The following is a 16,710-nucleotide window of genomic DNA, read 5'->3' as shown; positions in this document are numbered from 1 at the left end:
CTGTGAAGTCTGTAACTTGACATTCTACTCCAGAATGTGCTCTGAGGAACCCAGAGGAAGGCTGCCTTGATGCACATTGTTCCAGGAAAGGAAAAGAAAGCCTGTTGCACGTGTCAACATGCACAGGGTGTGTGGCACGTGAGCATGTGGGGAGCTGGGGCCATGCTGATTACAGCAAGACATGGCATCCAGGACAACGCTTTCCATGCTACCTAAGGCCAAGGTCGTGGTGAGGGGAGATCAGGGGAGTTGCTTCCACTTTTTTTCCTAAGCTGTTGGACTCCCAACCGCAATCACAAATTCCTAACAATGGTAATTCCAAAAACAAAAGCACCAGAGTGATTCCTCTCATCTCAACATGACTTTATTCTTATAATTTGTCAAAAATAATAACACTTGGGGGCCAGCCCAGTGGTGTAGTGCTTAAGTTTGCAAGCTCCACTTCAGTGTCTGGAGTTCGTGGGTTTGGGTCCCAGGCGGGGACCTACAGACTGCTCACCAAGCCATGCTATGGCAGCGACCCACATATAAAATAGAGGAAGTTTGGCACAGATGTTAGCTCAGGGACAATCTTCCTCACCAAAAAATAATAATACTAACACTTCCTTTCAAAATATCGTATTTCTTATTACAAGAGGAAAATGTACTCTTTATAGAAAATAAGAAAATACAAATAAACAAAAACAAGAACTAAAAAGCATTTATAATTCCACCACCCAAATAGAAATATTATTAACATCTTGGCATTGCCCTACCAGATTATTTTTGCATGCATATATATACTCATTTTAAATGAGCGTTTTCTAAACATTTTGTGTTTTACCCCAATTTTAACACTTTAACATAATATTGTGAACATCATATCATGTCAATCGTTATTAAATAAAAAATTATCTCAGTAGCCACAAAGCATTTTGTTTATGGATGAACCAAACTTTCATTAACTAACAATTTATTTTGTGATACTTCAGTTATTTTCCATTTTTCAATACTATTTACAAAGCTGTAGTAAGCGTCTTTGTAGTTAAATCTTTGCAAACATATTTATTTTCTTAAGACTCAATTCTGAAACTGAAATTGCTGCATCAAAGAATTATACACATGTTTAAAGCTTTTGATGTATGCCCCCACATTAATTTGATAGTGGTGGTACCATTTTCCTCTTCCAGCCCCAGTGTGTGGGAGTTCCTATTACCTTACATCCAATCCTGATGATTATTGTCTTTATGTTTTTAATCTTTGCACATTTGATAGGGAAAAAATGAATATCTTACTATTTTTACTTCCAGTTCTCTGGTTACTAATTAAATCCGCCATTCATTAAATGCTTAACTTTCAATTCCATTTCTTTTATAAGCTGTCAGTTTTTGTCCTTGAACCATATAGCCTTTGGCTTATCTTTTCTTTTTGATTTGTAAGAGATGCTCATAAATCCCATGCAATGCAATACAATACCCTTAATTATATAAACCAAATATTTTCCCCAATTTATCTCTTTTCAGTTTTATACTAGTGAAGTATATTTTTATGTAATCAAATTTATCAATCTTTTGATAAAGTGTTTTCTCTCATAAAATCATGCTTAGAAATAAGCTAGTATTTATATTTTCTTCAATTAATTTAACAGTTTCAACTTTCGTATAAATTTCTTAACCCATCCAAACTTTATTTCAGAGTATGCTATGTACTAAGTATCTGATGTTTTCCCCGAATTTACCAGGTGACTTACCAATATTTGTTAAATAATTCTTCTTTTCACTGCTGATTTGAAAGTCACTTTTATCAAACACTAAATTCTTAAGAATACTTAAGGATATTTTTAGGATTTCAATTCACTTTATTGGTTATTTTTTTCTTTGTTCAATACCAATAGTCCTCTGGTTTAATTATTATTGTGGCTTATAGTAGATTCTTTTTCAAAAATGTTTTGCTATTCTCAAGCATTTACTCTTCATGATTAATGTTAGAATCATTTGTGAAGTCCCCCACCAAAATCCCATTGAGATTTCAACTGGAATTCTGGTAAACTTGCAGAACTATTTGGAGAAAATTGGCATCCTTTCAACACGTCATCTTCTTATTTTATCATTGTGTGCTTAGTATTAGTAACATCAGCCATCTTTGTCTTCTTTCTAACTTAAATAGGAATTCATCCAACAAATATTTATGGAGCATCTCCCCTGTACCAGGTTCTGTTCTAAGCACTTGGGTTGCATCAATGTGTTCATTGATCTTTGTTCAAAGATCTTTGCCGATCTTGCAGAGTTGGCATTTAGTTGAGAAACAATGGATAGATAGATGGATGGATGAATTTTCTAAGTTGATAATGATATGGAAAGAAGAACAGTGTAAAGCTGGGTGAGAATGATCAGGAATAGAGAGGCAGGGGACAGGTTGCAGTATTGCATGCGGTGGTCAGGGTAAGCATTGTCAAGAAGATGAGATCTGAGTAAGACTTGCAGAAAGTGAAAGACCTCTGGAGAAAGAGCATTCAAAGTGAAGGAAACAACTAGAACAAAAACTTAAGGCAGGAGCATGCCTGGGGCATTTAAGTAACAGCTAGGTGGCCAGTGTGGGACTGGAGCAGAGTAAATAAGGAGCAAAGAGGAAAGGGAGCAGAGATTTGTGCAACTTTGTAGGCCATTGTAAGGACTTTTGCTTTTACTTTGTAATTAGAGGACTTTAATTATATTTGCAAAGGGTTGGTCTGGCTACTATGTGAAAAATAGACTTTGGTGGATGGGACAAGGATTGAAACAGAGAGAAAAGTTAGGATATTACAATAATTCAGGTAAGATGTCCAGGTATAATAGGAAGAAATGGGAAGTGTCCAGATTCTCAATATATTTTAAAGGAAGTACCCAGCAGGATTTTTTGCACATCAGCTGTGTGAGAAAAATAGGAGCCAAAGATGTTTCCAAGGTTTCTGGTCCAAGTAACTGGAAGAATGGTGTTGCCATCAACTGAGATGGGAAAACCGTAGGTTGAATAGTTTCTGGCGTTTGTGTCAAGGGAAATATCACTAATTCAATTTTAGACGTGTTAACTTTGAAATGTTTACTTGACAACTAAGCAGAAAAATGTCAAGTAGTCAAGTGGCGAAGTAGATCTGGAGTTCGAGAGTCTTGTCTAGGTAAGAGATATAAATATTGGCATCATCAGCATATAAATAGTATTTAAAGAGATAAGATCTGCTGATATGACCCAGGGAGTAAGAATGGACAAAAAAGAGGAGAGGACCCAGGACTGAGTCCTCGGCCCCTCTAATGTTTAAAAATTGGGTAGGAGAGGAGGAACCAACCAAGATACTGGGAATAGTGACCAGTGCGGTGGAAGTAAGCCAAGAAAATGCATTATCTTAGAAGCCAAGAGAGAAAATATGTCAAAGAGGAGAGAACGACCAGCCTTGTCGAATGCTACCAGTAGATCAGCTGTGGGAAGAACTTAGATTTTTGGATGTAGCTGGATCATGGTACCTGGTATCCTTGCTGAGAGCAGTTTTGGTGGACTGGCAAGAGAAAGCTTCTAAAGTTTCCTTGTTAAGTATCACAGAGACTCATTTCAGAGGTGTATCCTTCATTATATTATGGAAGTATCCCTCTCCCACGTTTACTAATAGTTTAAATCAGAATGAGATGTCTATTAATCTGACTAATTAGATTAATAGCTATTTCTAATGATGAATAATTATATATATGTATATTATTCAGCATAAAAAGAAATGAAATATCAAAATATTGATACATGCTACAATGTGGATAAACCTCAAAAACATACAAAGTGAAAGAAGCTAGACACAAAAAGTCACATGTTGTATTTCAATTATATGAAATATCCAGAATAGGTAAATCCATAGAGACAGAAAGGAGACTGCTGATTTCCAGAAACTGGGAGAAGAAAGAATGGGAAGTAATTGCCTAATGGGTTCAGGGTTTCCTTTTGGGGTGATGAAAATATTTTGGAACTAGACAGAGGTGGTGGTTGCATAACATTGTGAACATACCTATTGCTACTGAATTTTTTACTTCAAAATGGTTAATTTTACGTTGTGTGAATTCTGCCTCAATAAAAAAATACTGGGGGGAAAAAGTATGGCCCACAGGACAAATCTGGCCCACTGCCTATTTTTATATAACCACAGCTAAGAATTGTTTTTACAGTTTTTAATTGTTGAAAGAAAATCCAAAGAAGAATAATATTTCATGACACATGAAAATTATATGAATTCAAATTTCAGTGTCTTTAAATAAAGTTTTAAAAGCCATGCCCATTTGTTTACTTATTATTTATGTCTGTTTTCATGCTACAATGGCAGAGTTGACTAGATGCAATAGAAACTGTGTGGCCTGCAAAACCTAAAATATTTACTCTCTTGCCCTTTACAGAGAAACTTTGCGGGACCCTAGTCTAACTCCTCAGAAGAAAAAAAATAGCCCTCCTAACTTTACAGCCAAGCTTGGCATTGTGAAGAGTTTTCTTCTGGAGAGATCCTCTACCCTTCTGTCAAAATCTCCAGAGTCTTTGAATATAGGTGTTTTTCAAAGAAGACATTGGGAGCTATCTGCCTTCCTCCTGGTTATGTCTTCACTTGATTAGCCTCCAAACTATGGTTAAAAATACTGTACCAAATGATAAGGAAGTGTTTCTAGTGCTGCAGTGAATGTCATAAAAATATCACCAATGGCATGCTCAGTGTGGCAGAGATTGGTACCAGAGAGAAGGACAGGAGAGTATTTCTGTCCCCTCTCCCTCCGGAGGGGGTACTCTCCAGAGAAAGCTAACCTCCACAGTTCTCTCCAACCCTCAGCCTCTTCTTTCTCACCCATTTCCTTAAAATCAAAGTAGTGAATGAGGGCCAGGGAGGGACCCACCAATGTCTGTAGAACTGCCATTCTCAGTTCTGACAGCTTTTCCAGTATCCTTGCCGAAGCTTCCCAAATCCTAGTCTGATCTGAAATGTGAAATGTGATGTCTCAGTTGCCCATTTTTCTATAACGTGAATGAGAGTGTGTACTCGTTCATTTTTGGTTTGCTTTTTTCGTTGTGCTGTTTTATTAAATATTCTCTCCTCACTGTCAATCCTTTCCCAGTGTAGCCCTTTGATTCAGATCCCTGGGAGACCTCTCCAGAAGAAGACCCACCTTTGCACTGTAGACGTATTCCTAGAAAGCTGAGGGGTCGATTTTGTGCACACTAACAGCTCATGCATGCTTTAACCAGTACTTCTAATTCTCTCTGTTTGGCCATGGCTCTTAAAACTTTTAGCAATTTGGTCTGCTTCATGTTGTTAGAGGTCCTTAAACAATTAACTTATCACATTAATACATAAGCAAAATATAATTATACATTATTATTATACATAAATGTTTAAGTATTATTTAAATAAAAATATTAATAGATTTGGGGGCCAGCCCCATGGCTGAGTGGTTAAATTCCGTGCACTCCACTTCCGGAGTCCCAGGTTCGTGGGTTCAGATACTGGGTGCAGACCTACTCCGCTCACCAGCCATGCTGTGGAGGCATCCCACGTACAAAGTAGAGGAAGATTGGCACAGATGTTAACTCACTGTGAATCTTCCAAGTATTTGAGTAAAGTTTTACAAAGCAAGGATCAACTTGCTTGTTTGTAAACTGAGATATAAGGGAGGGGTTTGGGTGTAGTACACACTGGAGAGTAGAATGATGTACTTAGACTATGCTCTATCTGGGTCACGCATGATCAAATCCTAAATTTGGAATGTCCAGTTCAGCCTTAAGGAATCTGGAAATCAGAACCTCAGGGAACGTCACTATTCACTGTTGCGGGTGATGCACCTTCTAGCCAGATCACCACTTACTTTGGCATGATGAGTTATACTTACCAAAGAGAGGGCCCCTTGATATTCCCAATTTATGATCATGACGCCCCTTCTCAGATGGGGAGACTGAGGCTCAGAGATCAAGTGCCTTGTCCAAGATCTCAGAGCTAAGGACTACTATCTAAAATTTGATGCCTTAGGCCCAACTTTTCCACCCCACCATGATATCTTTGTTTATCTTATATATTATGTATTCATGTACATACATACATATCCAGATATGAATATACAAATATAATACAACTTATGCATAGAAGCTTTAATAGTTATCATACTTTTGTACTTTTGTATTCTTACATTTGTACTTCTCTACCCTGGCTCCTCTCTTCCTTTTAAAAGGGTCAACCAAGAGGAGAACACTGTTTTTATTAAGGGCACTTATGACATCAGTGTCATTTTCAAAACAAAAAATAAGTCCCTCAATAAGTGCATACAGACCTAGAAACAGCAGAGTACACTTATATTGGCTAATGTGTTTGCAGAATTGACTCCTAATGCATTATTAATCATGTAAGTCATCACAAGCTTAGAGGGTTTGGGAATAAAGTCTGCCATGGGAAGGACTCTTTATTTCCCACGGTTTCTCTCTGCATGTTTTCAAGGGCCTGCACTGGGCTCTGCAGCAGTAGAGCCCATCATCTCTTACGCGTGTCTGTTACATGGACGCACATCTCTACAGTGGCCAGCTCATCCTGAAAACTCCTGTTCACGTTCATCAACTATGAGAGCCTATTTGTAACCCACCACAAATGGGATCAGAATGCCTCTTCTAAAGAAAGTATTAAGACAGGAACAGTGACAGACCCAGAATCTTCTAAGGAAAACTTTTGGTGCCTAGAAACTCCTTGCTCCTTCTCCTCCAACCCTCCAACCCCATCCTCATGGACGGTGATTATATACTTGTGCCTTTATTTTATCATTATCAGAGACAGTCAAAGCTGAGAGGGCCATAAATGTCCTTCTAATTCTACTTTTTCAACTTCAGCAGAAGAAATCCAGGCCAGACCGGCGTAGAGGTTTGCCGATGTGCAGATTGCTGGCGGGAGGCAGTGGGGAGAGGGCAAGAGAGTTGGGCTTCCAAGTTGTGTAGTCCTGGACCTTATTCCTGCCTCTTCTTCATGAATTGCATATCCCTGGGCCCCAGTTCACTACCTGTAAAAGTAAGAGAACAAAAATCCCTACCTCGCAGGACCGTAGGAATAATAACAGCGGGGAAAAGTTCCAATACTGAGCTCCACAGCTACAGAGTTACATACTCACCCAACTCAACATTTGTTCATTCTTTTCCGGTGAAGTTATCAGTTACTCCTGCCTCCTCTAGTTAAAATAATGTTTTGCATATAAAAGGTAATATTTATTAATAAAATGAAGAAATATTCAGGAAATTGCCTAACACAATGTGCAAGATCTCAATAATTTTTAATTCCTTCCTGCCTTCTCTCCTTTCTGTAGAATCAGAATGAGAATTCAAGTTTCTGATTTCTGTACAATGTTCTTTCATCTCAAATGTGTGTGTGTTTGCATTTTCACTGAAAAACTCCTTCAATCTTAGTTCTACTCATTTTTTCCTCCATTCATTTATCTTTCTTTCAAATCACCCTTTGTCCACGAGAAGGGATAGAATCATGCACAGTGACTCCATTTGGCTTAGCTGCCTTCATGTGGCTTCAGAATCTTAGAAATGTCTCCATATTCTTATTTGACATCAAAGAGAATTAGGGAATAAAAGTAATGGGAATACATCCCATGTTCTGTAAGTATTATTTTTAATTCCACTATGGAATGTTGGCATCTCCAAATCTTTCTGTGAATATTGAGATTTTGAAGCCACAAGTTTTTAATAATGGCACTAAAGAGAGAGAATTTCTGCATTCTTGTCCCAGAAATCGAAATTCCACGTGTGATCATTCAGGCCATCATTCATATGTGTGAGGTCAGTTGTTTTGCATTGTGTCAGTACATGAAACCATGGCTAAATTGTTATACTTACGCACTCCCATAATCAGGTATGTTTGGGTATAGAGTGGCAGACACTTCTGGGTTATATATATGAAGTAAATGCAATATTAGAAATCTGAGGCATCTCTCTGTCAGGGTAACGTACCATTCACAGAAGCTATAGTATGTCATCTGGGAGCCATGGCAGGAACTCATACCAGGAGGAAGCAGAGGTCAGTGTAGGTGGTGGCTGGGAGAAGTCCGCAAGCAGAATGACAAAAGTCATGGCGTGCAGCTAATTTGATTCTGGTCCAGATAGTTGTCAACATCTGCTTCGAGGAGGGTATGAAAAACCAGTAAGAGAGACGGAGAGAGTGATTTCCAGAATTAGCTTTCAGCCCACTTCCTAGGTCAGGTAGGCATCTAATGGAACAGTCTACAACCTGGAATGCAGGCCAGGAGCTTGGCGAGTTCGGAGTCCTAGTGAGCCAAGATGAGGCCACATTGGAGCATTGGTATGAAAAGCAAGACCTATCAGTTGGGAACCCATATAGCAGAGACCTGCAGGCAGGCTAGACCTCGGTGCTCAGACAAGCCCTCAGGAGTCAGGAAGTCACAAAAAGAAATCTAGCTCTTTCCATAGTATGAGCCTCAGCATTCTTACCTTGGGCACTTCTCTGGCCCAGGCCGGGGCAGGTTGATCATTCCTGATGGACAGTAACATAGTTTGTGCCAAGGACTTTCCTGGCCACAGAGGTTCCAGAGGGGAATAAACCAGTGTTCCATGTCAAGGGTCTGTTGTGATAGATTCTCAGGGAAGGGTGAGAGAACAGAGAGTGGCGGGTCCTATAGTTGTAGAAGGAGGGAGGCTGTATGTGCAAGTGGCCTTGGAAAATACTCTTAGGGGATACGAGAAGATGAGAGGCTGTTTAGCAGTTGAACAAGAGAAGAAGCAGGACAGTGTGAGCAACCCTCGAGAGGCCTGATCCAGCCACCCTTGCCAGGAACCACAACTGATCTGGTAAAAGAAAGGAGGAGACCAAGGTGGAGCATGTTGAAAATGAAGCAAGGAAAGAAGGCAGAAGTCACATCACGGAGGGCTTCTTAACTGATTCCCACATGACTCTGTTTCATTCCTTGTGTTACTGTGTATTCAAGGGTAAACACCCTGTGAATAATGCTAATTGCATTATAATGCCTGTTTTTATTATCCAGTGGAGCTTTTGTTATAGCCTTTAGTTTAAAAATAGTAACTCTGCCATCTTTACTACTATTTGCAGAGTCCCTAGCCCTTTAATGCCTCTGGTCTGCCCAGGGACCAAATATTCACCCACTGCTTTTGCTCTCATCTCTCTAGCTTTGAGACCCTTCTGTGACATGGGCTTCTAGCCCTCTCTAGAATCAGCCACTCTTTTTTTTTTTTTTTTTTAAAGTAAGATTAGCCCTGAGCTAATATCTGCCACCAATCCTCCTCTTTTTGCGGAGGAAGATTGGCCCTGAGCTAACATCCATACCCATCTTCCTCTACTTTATATGTGGGACGCCTGCCACAGCATGGTTTGACAAGCAGTGCATACGTCCGCACCCGGGATCCAAACTGGCAAACCCTGGGCCACAGGAGCAGAATGTGCGAACTTAACTGCTGAGCCACCAGGCCAGCCCCTAGGCTCTGCCACCCTTGATGCATGCATCCCTTGCAGTTTTCTCTCCCAGCCATGGGTTTACCACTGGAGGTTGAGGGGAATCCAGTAGCTAAACCTAGAACACGGGCCTGGAGAGTCTTTGGACTATCTTACCTGTGTTTACCTTTGAATCATTTATAGATATTTTATGTACTCCAAGAAATATTTATGAATATATTTATATTCTTATTTTTATATATATAGTTCTATATTTTTTAAGTTTTTTTCCCAAACCATAGTAAAAAGTCTTTTTTATTTTCTAATTTACATTAATTTTAATCAAATAAATTGCAGGAGTAATTCTATAGTTGTACAATCTAGAAGCAAACTAATTATTAGTAACAATTATAACCATTGTTCCCTGCTGATTTAAGTGCCATACTATGATTACATTTCTTTTCTTATGCAAGTTTATTTTTTATTTATTCTCCATATTATTTTTATACATAAGTGATTTCAACTGTAAACCATTATTTTATCCTTAACTCTGAGACCATATGAAATTTGACTAAGCGTTAAGCAAAGCCTCGATGGCAAAATCTTATCAAAATGAGTCTGCCCGACTGTTTTACAGATACATATGTAACCAATTTCATTTAAAAAAAAAAAAAAGAGCCTATCACCCAGTGCAGTCGATTCAGCCATCTGCATTCAGAAAAATTCCCTCAATATTTTCTCCCCTCATCTATGTATAGACCTCTTCATTCATTAGAGCCTCAATACTTGGTTTTCTATGGACAGGTCACTTATCCATAGTGGTAAACGATACCATGCTCATAAAACAGCCCAGTGCCTGACAGCTAATCGGTGTTGTATTGGCTTGGATTGATCCGTTCCAAACTCTATTTGAATATCGTAACTAACATTCTTAGCAATTTTCAACTGTACCTCATAAAGCTATCTTAGACTTATCCCAGAGGTTCAAATCCCAGAAAAGAACTGATGGCTTATGTGATGTGCTGGCCCCATGTTTTCTCTACATCTCCACATACCGAAGGCCACATTGTTTCAAAGCGCTGACCTGACCCAGTTTTCAGCAGCTTCATTTTTTACGCACTTTTTTTCACAGTTCAACATGAGAATAGTTTAAAGATGGTGTCAATGGTACTGAAAATACTACAATGGATACTGTCTTGCTTCAGAAAGGCAACCACTTTCATCCTCTTTGTTTCTTCTGACATTTATTTCACTATTTCTAAATGCTGTGCTTCTCCTACTACGTATTGATTAATCAAACATTTTTCAGCTTCTTGCTATAGAAGATGAGGATTCATCTCTTGCACCTCCAACACCCCTTGCTTGTTCCCTTTTTTCTTGCTCTCACCTTTACCAAAGAATTATACGACCATCTTTGCTCCCTTGCTTTCATCTTCCCAAGTAATTTTATCATAATTTTGTGCTAACTAGGTGACCAATTTATACACTATTGTGACTATTGCTAACTTCTGGTTCAAGTATCACACTATGATTACATTTCTTTCCTTACACAGGTTTTATATTTCCTCAAATTAGAAATTGCCTTCCTCATTTCCATAACTTTTCATGCACCTATAATTGTTTTTTCAAATGCTCCCATATATCTGTCAAATGTTATGTCTATTATAAAATCCAAACCTCAAAAGCATTGATAAACTTTTAAGTTCCATTTTTTCCCAAGTCTGCTGCTTTCCTTCATCTTGCAGCTCCTATCTAGGGCTATTGCAGAGGTGTCATTTGGGCGTGTCATTTCCCTCTCCTGTGTGTCAGTCCTTCTGCTGTCCACTGGGTCTGATATTTGCCTCTTCCTTGATTTGCTCCCTCATCTTTCTAAATCAAGTTCTTCAGTAGTTTTCTAAGAAAGGGTATGTGGAAAGTAAATATTTTGAATCTCTGAAGATCTGAATATGTATTTATTCTGCCTTCATACTTGTTGGCGATTTGGCTAGGTATAAAATTCTAGGTTGGAAATTATTTTTTTCTTTCAGAATTTTGAAATTCCACAGTTTTAAAGCTGCATGACCTTCTTGTTTCCAAGTCGCTATTGGGAAATCCAATCTTTTTCTCTTCTACTAAACTCCTCACCACATCTCCCATTGCTTTCTACCTTCCAAATACATGTTGAACTTTCTTCTACTCTTGAAACTTCTCCCAGTAACCTGGTTATTTGGGTTATACCATTTTTTCATTCTTGGACTATAATTTTATTGGAGTTTTTATGTGAATAAGTGGGAAACCAGTGTGGCCAGTCCACCATTTTTACTCAAAGTCCAGTGACACCTTTATATTTCCAAGTATTTAAACCCATGCAGACCCCTTTGTATATATTTTGACACTATTACTATTAGAAACCCTGAGAGTAGTTAGTACTATTCCCGTTTGATGGTGGGACAGGTAAGGATCCAGGAATGTTAGTATCATTCTTAAGTTTAAAGAGCCAGCACAAGACAGATTAAAATTTAAAATCATGTTTTTCCCACTCTGTTGAGGCATAAGGGTCACATTAAGTGATGCCTTTGAGAAGGAGGTCACTAGTAATAGAAGAAGTCAGACCATAGCTCCCCCATAGCTTGCCACAGTAACTAACAACACTGCTGTGAGGTGAATTATTCCTTTGAACTATTCTCTGAGCCACAGAATACACACTTTCCTCTTCAATCACCTTGTTCTTCCACAATAGGAATTGGAACACCTAAAAACAAATAATTACTGATGGTCTGACTCATACCAAACATTGGAGTGTATTAGAACAGACAAGGAAAACTGAAATTATGGTGTTCAGGTCTGAAGGAAAATATACCTTAATATATAATGGTGCTATTTCAGAGTCCAGCACACAATGAAATAACTTTTCTCTTTGAAGCTTTTACTTACGTTCTCACATAGGGCACAAATAGCATTCTCTAATTTGAAAGCAAAAAATAAGTAATTTCTTTCGAAGTTCAGTCTTTTGAAGGCATTGCAGCCTTTCAGCTAAGTGGTTATTCTCAAAAAGGAAAAGAGACTTTCCAACTAGTATTTATGAACAAGTACACATACCCAGTAATTTATGGTGTGTTTATATGTCACTTTGACTTTCTATGGTTATAACGGCAGACGTGCTTTGTGTTAAATGATGCTTTCCTGAAGGGAATTTTCAGGTAACACCTCCTGAAGGGTGTTTAGGTCTTTGTCCAGTCAGAAGTTTGCCTGTTGCTTTTCCCAGCTGAATGTCAGGTTCTTGTAGTCTCTCATTTCATCATCTAATTATCCCCAAGTGCATCTTAATGTAGTTAAACAACCAAAAAAAAGGGAAGAAATGCTTGAGTCAAGCAGTGAAAGAGTGAAACTAGGCAGGACCTCCTCTGATCTGGAACAAATCGTTCTTGGACTCTCAGGCTTCTCATCTGTAAAATAAAGCCATACAGACAGATGATCTTCAAGCCCTCTTTCAGCTCTTGAATGCCATTTCTACACCATCAATGAATCAACTTCCACGTGTTATCTAAAGTAGTCACCACTGTTTCAATACTTATGTGACTATGAAAGATTTGTTCATTAGTTTATTTAATACATATTTATTTGGCATAATACTCAGAGCTGGGTATACAGTGGCAAATGAACGGACTCAGCCCTTAGCCTCATTGAGTTCATAGTTGAGAGGGAAAGGTAGACCAAAATAAACTTAAATAAATAATAATTTTAATAAGTGCTATGAAAGATAACAAGAGAATGCTGTCAGAAAGAATAATAGGAAAAATATAATTTAGACAAGGGAAGGTAAATGTTTCCAAGAAAACTTCATTGAAGAAATGACAGGAGATCGGAAGGGTGAGGAGTAGCTAGCTAAGTAAGATTGGTATAAACAGCATTCCAGGCATATGGGGCAGCATGTATAAAGACCGTAAAGAATTAAAGAGCTTGTGCATTCAAAGAACTTGAAGAAGGCCTTGCGGCAGAGCATCGCAAACAACAGGGGGTGGCCTGAGATAAAGGTAAATATGGGCTCCCACCAAATCATACAAAGTCTTGCTGAAATCGTGAGCACTTTGTATAACATCAGAAAGACAGACAAAACCTACTGAAAGATGACTAAGCAAGAGAAGGAGGTGACTCAAGTATACTTTTAAAAGATTACTCTGGTCACTGTACAAACATGGAAGATGGCAAAAATGGATAAAGGCAGTTCAGTTAGGAATTGGTCCAGACAAGGGATGATGGTGGTTTGGATGAGGAAGCAATGGTGGAGAAGAGAGTGGGTTTTACATATCTTAGGCTATCCTCATTTTGCATCTATGGTCAGCTGTAATATACAGTGGGATACCTGTGGCATCATGTCTCATGGTATATGGACATATTAATTCCCATACCTCCACTGAGATACAGGGAGTCTCATTGCCTCTCCTAGTGCTCTTCTTGGGCAGGATTCCACATGATCCAAATCTGATCCACAGGAAGTACTCACACATTCTTTTCCTGGCAAGCTTTTAAAGTGCAGGCCTTGCCTACACAACCGTCTCTCCTCAGTAAGCTGACAGGACCACTGGTCATCCACATCTCTCACTTTTATACTTTCCCAAGCATGAATATGGCCACAGTTGTGTGTCCCACAGACTCCAGGGGACATAGGCCAAGCTTTCCAAATAGTCTCCTCAAAACCCCTCTCAGTAGGACTAAGGAGAAAAGAAAGCACCGCCATCTTACTCATTACGTTAGAGGAGTAGGGATGGACCTAATAGGGCCTCAACAACTGTACAAAGAAATCCTCTCCCCAATCTCCCAGCTCTCTTCCTCTTTTCTAATATATACTTGATATCTTTGGTCATCTAAGAGCTGTAAAGTCCATTTTGGCACCTCATGTTTGAGGCCTCCTTGGGAACCTACCACCTCACTTCCATGTGGCAGAGCAGATGACACCTATTGTCCCACATACTCTTGTTCTGGACTAAACGGAGACAGAAAACATCCCACGTTAACATCCCCTCCTAGACTCCATATAACCACTTTCTAAATCAATAAATGCAGGTGTCCAACACCACTTCCATCTTCCTGAAGCTCCCATACCCTTCCCTCTTGTTTGTCCTCCCAGCGCCTTTCCAGTGCTGCTGCCTTGGGTCTTAGCACAGCAATGAGGTTGCCGAGATGCCTCTCTGCCTCTCCTCTCCTCCTCTGCCTTCTTTCTTCTCACCCTGTTGTGGCACCTTGTCCCAGGAGGCTAAGTGACTCACTACAGCAGTGGTTTCATTGCCACCCGCTTCCTCTTCCTCTGTCCCCAGGCAGGAGCTGGTGTCCGATTGAGCCTTCTCTCCCCTACTTTAAAGTGCCTTCAGTCCCATGTTCACAAAGACCATGCTGTTCCCCCTTTATCAGTCATTTTCCTGAGATTTTGTCCAACAGCTCAGACTCTGTGATGGGAATTCAGGTAAAAATGGGGAAAATTTCAGGAGTTGCACCACTCGGCAAGACATATAGAAGAGCAGAAAGGGGTGACCTATATGAAGAGCAAAGGAAGTGGAATTTGCTAGTTTGAATTGAGAGAACCATGAAAGTGGAGGAGGCTGAGATTTCCTGCAGTAATGAATTGGAAGGATCCAGGGGAAAACCAGAGCTTATACCTTAGGTAGAAAATGTGGGAGAAGGTAAAAGAATCTACTATAATATTTTGTCCACTTTGAAAGCTTATACAAAAGTCACAGGGAAGAAGTACCTGGATTGTGGGAATAGCAACTTTTTCAGGGATTTCGTACTAGTCACCAAGAAAGGGTTGGTTATATCCTAACCAAAGCTCACCGTATATCTGACAGGAACAAACGCTAAGCACGGACTGCGCTGCAAGGCCTGTAAGATGAGCATCCACCACAAGTGCATGGACGGCCTGGCATCCCAGCGGTGCATGGGCAAGCTGGTAAGAGCTTGTGCAAGGAGTGAGCCCCAAAACCCCCTGCACAGGGCACCTGTCTGCCCTGATGGGATTACTTCATCTAAACTCCTTTCCTGCAGCGCCCTGAGAAGTGGACACTAGGAAAGTCGCCCCAGAATCCCTAGCTGGCCAACTTGGCTTCCTAGTTGGCATAATGACAGAGAAGAGGAGGAGCTTTGTCAACTTAAAAGATGAATGCCCCACATGTGAAAAGGACTCAGTGTCCTTAAATAGGGTGACCAACTTGTTCTGGGTTGAAACTTTCTCAGTTTTAGCACAGGAAGTGCCACACCCTGGAACTGTCCAGGTTTTAAAAGTGAAAGTCATCATCCCAGGAACCCCCTTAGCCCTATGCAAACTAGGATGGTTGGTCACCCTAGTGCTTAATGGACTGACAGCTCACTGGGTGTCGAGAATGGGATAGAGATTAACCACCACCACCACCCCCCCAAAAATGGAGAGAATAATAAAACTCTTTTCCACTTTCACAGATCAAGGTGGCCAAACCAAGGGAGGTTGGATAGTCCTGGCCTATTCTGGGCTGATCATACCATTTTAGGAGTGTGGGCTTTAGTACTGGTGCCACACATTGATAAAAAGAGCACTTTTGAGGATATTTGAAATTAAGATAGCCAAAGAATTGTAGAAGGGACCAAGAATGTCTACCCTAGAAGTACTTAGGGCAGGATAGCTGTCTTTAAAAAAATGTGAGACCTCTCACAAGGAAGAGGAATTTTTTTGTCCATGGTGGCTCCAGGACAAAGATCAAGGATCAGTAGGTACCAAGTCTTAACAATGAGAGGTAATGTCACCAAAGACCTGCCTCCGGGGTAAGTGAGAGCTCCTCCTACCCTCCGACCTCCCATCACTGACAGTGTTCAAGGAAGATACAACTTACCAAGAACATTGGAGAGGATTCTCTAATTCTAATAGGGGCTGGGCAACTAAGTTTCTTCCCAACACTGGGATATGGTAAATTGAGATGCTTAGAGAGTTCATCTCTTTACTCTGATGGCAATGTCCTCTTCTCTAAAACCCCTGCCTCACTTGTTCCCTTCCTCCTCCAATGGTGATTTCCACAAGCCAAGGCAAAGACCATGGATGAGAGGTCAGAAAAACAGAATGAAATTTAGAACACAAAGCAAATGATTCTGGGTGGAGCTAATCAGACATAGAAGTGCCTTTAGGCCTACCTCTGAGGTCTGCTTTCCCATGCCCCGGCCTTTTATGATTTTAATAAACCACAATAATAAGCTGTAGTGAAATAAATGCATGCCAGTCCATTTGTATCCTGGGAGATAACGAGGAGCCCAGACACACGGGAGGCTGCAGCGGGCTGCAGAAGGAAGAGAAACAG

General features: G+C 40.0%; 1 protein-coding gene across 6 annotated transcripts in view; it reads left to right on the top strand.

Annotated features, from left to right (window-relative positions):
* The window catches only part of STAC (SH3 and cysteine rich domain), a 150,762-nt gene that overhangs the window by 77,959 nt on the left and 56,093 nt on the right, over window positions 1–16,710 (top strand). For all 6 annotated transcript variants that reach the window (XM_070238945.1, XM_001489696.6, XM_023620752.2 and 3 more), the window contains one exon: window positions 15,238–15,338. In XM_070238945.1, the coding sequence (XP_070095046.1) occupies window positions 15,238–15,338 (101 nt within the window). The remainder of the gene's footprint in view (window positions 1–15,237; window positions 15,339–16,710) is intronic.

Source organism: Equus caballus, chromosome 16, assembly GCF_041296265.1.
Source record: "Equus caballus isolate H_3958 breed thoroughbred chromosome 16, TB-T2T, whole genome shotgun sequence".
In the NCBI taxonomy this organism is placed as follows: domain Eukaryota; kingdom Metazoa; phylum Chordata; class Mammalia; order Perissodactyla; family Equidae; genus Equus; species Equus caballus.
The sequence above is the reverse complement of the archived record's forward strand: the minus strand, read 5'-3'. Positions and strand labels throughout refer to the sequence as shown.